We start from the raw sequence: 4,349 nt of genomic DNA on the forward strand, positions 1-4,349 counted from the left end.
AGCAAAGCTCAAACCCTGATCTCTCCTAGAAAGCATCTGATAAATCCCTTATAAAATACTCCATGCACATTTTCACTCATATGTGGAAATTAGACCCAACATACACATCCATTCTTATAGGTACGTACATATACATATATGCATGTGTGATTATATGTATGGGCAATCATAGAACATGAATTTAACTGAAAGGAGAAGAGAAAGGAGAAAGGAAAAAAAGAGCAAGAAACTAAAATATTTTACAACTACATATGGAAACAGCATAAAGAACCTGAATGAAAGCTGTTCAATAGGAGGCTGAGAGGAGAAACAAGCACTGCTGGGAGCAGCACTGGCAGAAGGGGTTGATCTAACAAAGAGGATGAAAGTAGTAGATTGTTGGCATATATGAAAACAGAACTACAAAACCTGTGGAAATTGTTCTAGCAATCCAGGAAGCAGGGAGGGTTCTACTGGAATATATCGTAAACTTATGGGAATGTCACAATGAAATCTCCTCCTATATAACTAATGTATATTAATAGGAAAGAAAATTAGGAAGAAGGAAAGAAAGCAGGCAGGCCGGCAGGGAGGAAGGAAGGAAAGAAGGAAAACATAAATGCAGAAGAGAAAAACAGTATTTTCTCTCTCTTTTTTTTTTTTTTTTGTCAGTTGTGGGACTTGATCTCTGGGCCTGGGCGCTGTCCCTGAGCTCTTCAGCTCAAAGCTATTGCTCTATTCCTGGAGCCACAGCTCCACTTCCCATTTTCTAGAGGTTAATTGGAGATAACAGTCTCTCTGTCTTTAGTGCCTGGACTGGCTTTGAACCTGGCGTGAGCCACTGTACCCAGCAGTATTCTTTTTTTGTGTGTGTTTGCCAGTCTTTAGACTTGAATTAAGGGCCAGACTTCCAAGTTGGCACTCTACCACTTGAGCCACAGCTCCACATCCAGTTTATTTGCTGGCTAATTGGAGATAAGAGTTTCAGGGACTTTTCTTTTTTTTTTTTTTTTTTTGCCAGTCCTGGGCTTGAGCTCAGGGCCTGAGCACCGTCCTTGGACTTTCTCAAGGCTAGAGCTCTACCACTTGAGCTTCAGCACCATTTCCAGCTTTTTTCTATGTATGTGGTACCGAGGAATCGAACCCGGGACTTCGTGCATGCTAGGCAAGCACGCTACCACTAGGCCAAACTCCCGGCCCCATTCAGGGACTTTTCTTCACAATCTGGCTATGAATTTTTATCCTATGATCTCAGTCTCCTGAGTAATTAGGATTATAAACATAAGCCACTATGTTGCATATATATATATATATATATATATATATATATATATATATATATATATATGCACGCTGGGCGCCAGGCAAGCACAGTGGCTCACACCTGTAATCCTAGCTACTTAGGAGGCTGAGATCTGAGGATCAAGGTTCAAAGCCAGCCCGGCACCAAAGGACTTGAGACTCCAATTAACCTCTAGAAAACGGGAAGTGGGGATTGGCTCAAGGTTAGCCTTGAGCTGTAGGGCTTAGGGACAGTGCCCAGTATTCACATCTCTCTTAACTCATTCTCTTTTCAGATGTCTTATCTTACTGTACTACTTCAGCTCTTCAGAGGGGGGATAGTGTTTTATTCTTCCTCCATATCTAGCATGTTCTTTCTCATTGGCTGTTCTATAAAGGTGCTCTAGCTTCTTGATAGGAAAAGGATTTCCAGAGGCCTATAGAAAGACATCCCTGGACACTGTCTCCACTCCCCTTCCCCCTCCCTCTAATTCCTCTGATTGCCTAAGGTGTTTTTCTATAGTTCCAACAACAGGGAATTTCAAGGGACAGTCATATCACATACCTCTGAGTCTGACTTGGTTCTTGCCTGCCCGCAGTTCCAATAATTAAAAAACAGCACCCAGACCCCACAAACAAAGGAACCAAGTAATGGTATAAGGCTGAGATATGATGGCAGTGGGATACCCAGCTCCCAGACTGGAGCCATTACTCAAGCCCATGCCCCTCTCAGCCAAAGAGTTTTCTGCCTTTAGGCTGAGACTCCGTATGACGTCACAATGGGCACTGCAAGGTAAACCTGACAGGATCAGCCAGTGTATACCTTGGGACCCCATCTGTGGTCATGCTCTGCGGAGGGCTCACTTATGACTCATGCAGGGTCTGAGTGGACAGTGTGTCTTTAAGTAGGGAGTAAAGAGGCAACGTTTCAAAGGAGCAGGCCTTCTAAGGGACATTATCTGCCTACAAGCATTTTATCTGGAGGCCCTCAAAACCAAATGGTGCCCCCCAAAGTAGAGTAAACCTGAATGTGCTCCATGTAAGGGTTAAAATCAGTCTTAGATTTGTTGAAAGGCAGAGTGTCTTTATGGGAAATGAGTCATTCATAGTGTAGTACTGAACCCTGAGTCTGTGTGGGTTTCCTTCAGCAGTGGTCTCTTCAGAACCATGTGCTTGTGGATCCCAAGGGCACACTGTGAAAACAGGGACAATTGAGCTTGATAAGGTATCTGTTTGGGCAAGGGGGAAGGTTGATTTTGTGTGTGTGTTGTGTGTGCCAATCCTGGGGTTTGAAGTCAGGACCTGGGCACTGTTCCTAAGCTGCTTTCTTTCAGAGCTAGTACTTCCAACCTTTTTTTTTTTTTTTTTTTTTTTTTGGAGGGGGTTGGGAGAAGGTAGTTTACTGGAGATAAGAGTGCTACAGACTTTCTCAGTCTGGCTGGCCCCAAACCATGATCCTCAGATCTCAACCCCTGTGTACCTAGTATTAGAGGCATGAGCCACTGGCACTGGGGTGGTATTTTGCCCTGTAGAAAAGTTTGCCAACCTATTTTTTTTTTGCCAATCTTGGGCTTGATCTCAGGGCCTGAGCACTGTTCTTGGACTTTCTCAAGACTAGAGTTCTATTACTTGAGCCTCAGCATCACTTCTGGCTTTTTTTCTATGTATGTGGTACCAAGGAATTGAACCCGGATCTTCATGCATGCTAGGCAAGCACCCAACCACTAGGCAAAACTCCCGGCCTGCCATTTATTTTGTTTAAATAATTTATTAACATTGATTTTTACATCATATTTCAAATGACGTGTTTAACAAATATTCAAGAAGGGAATCTCTATATCCAATCACTGGCTCTTAGATTTTAGAACATAATTATTAGGCTGAGGGTTTGTATGTCATAGATACATATTAATCTATGTAATAAAACATGACTATAGAGTCATAAATTTTTATCTTTTTTTGCTTTTCAGTTTTATTAACTGATGAAACACTCATATCTCTTCTCAAGCACAATTCTAAGTGATAAATTTTTATGTCTATGTAGTTGTGTTTATATATCCACAGAATTGAGTACACAAATATTGAGTTATCGCTATTGTACTGTTTGGATCTAATAGCCACATATTAAGGATACCATGCGCCTTTTGTTCCCTTGGTGTTGACATCTCACTCAAGCAACCCATTTATTTATTTATTTATTTATTTATTTATTTATTTATTTATTTATTTAGCTAGTCCTGGGCTTGAGCTCAGGGCCTGAGCACTGTCCTTGGACTTTCTCAAGGTTAGAGCTCTACCACTTGAGCCTCAGCACCACTTCCGGCTTTTTTCTATGTATGTGGTACTGAGGAATCGAACCCGGGTCTTCATGCATGCTAGGCAAGCACTTTAACCACTAGGCCAGACTCCTGGCCCAACCATTTATTAATGATCTTTCTTCATTGTTTCTTCTTTCCTTTGTTTTTTCTTTCTTTCTTCCCCCCTTCCCCTCTGCCAATCTCTTTTTCCTTTCTTATTCTTTTTCTGTGCTGGGTATCAAATACAGAGCTTCATAGATGCCAGACAAGCACTCTGACATTGAGCTTCACCCCTAGGCATAATGACTATCTTTTTTTTTTCCCAATCCTGGAGCTTGAATTCAGGGCCTGGGCACTGTCCTTGGGCTTTCTCAAGGCTAGCATGCTCTACCACTTGAGCCACAGCACCACTTCCAGCTTTTTCTGTGTATGTGGTACTGAGGAATTGAACCCAAAGCTTTGTGCATGCTAGGAAAGCACTTCACCACTAGGCTACACTCTTGGCCCAATGGCTATCTTAAAATGCTGTATGTATTTTAACTTATCAATATTTAAAATAATCAAAACCCTTAGCCTCTTACAGATAAACCAAGGCCCGTTGAAAATTTTAACTTCATGAACTACATATTAAATGTTATTGTAGTCAGGAATTTTATTTGTAAATTAATCTTTGTTGTAGAATAATTTTAGATTTCAATATTTAGCTTGAAATATGTGCAAAGTATATGAAATATTTTGACCCAGCAAATAAAAATATCCAGAAGTTATTTCCTTTGTCTTCCATCCTCCAAT

The 4,349-nt window shown here is 41.2% G+C and overlaps 1 protein-coding gene across 1 annotated transcript in view; it reads right to left on the minus strand.

Annotated features, from left to right (window-relative positions):
- The window catches only part of Spata31h1 (SPATA31 subfamily H member 1), a 24,905-nt gene extending 22,905 nt beyond the window's left edge, over positions 1-2,000 (minus strand). The window contains exon 1 of the mRNA XM_090337585.1: positions 1,826-2,000. Within this exon, the coding sequence (XP_090193711.1) occupies positions 1,826-1,969 (144 nt within the window). The 5' untranslated portion in view covers positions 1,970-2,000. The remainder of the gene's footprint in view (positions 1-1,825) is intronic.
- Between the last annotated feature and the right edge of the window lie 2,349 nt (positions 2,001-4,349).

The sequence above is a fragment of the Megascapheus bottae genome, chromosome 7, assembly GCF_031878675.1.
Source record: "Megascapheus bottae isolate mThoBot1 chromosome 7, mThoBot2.hap1, whole genome shotgun sequence".
Classification (NCBI taxonomy): domain Eukaryota; kingdom Metazoa; phylum Chordata; class Mammalia; order Rodentia; family Geomyidae; genus Megascapheus; species Megascapheus bottae.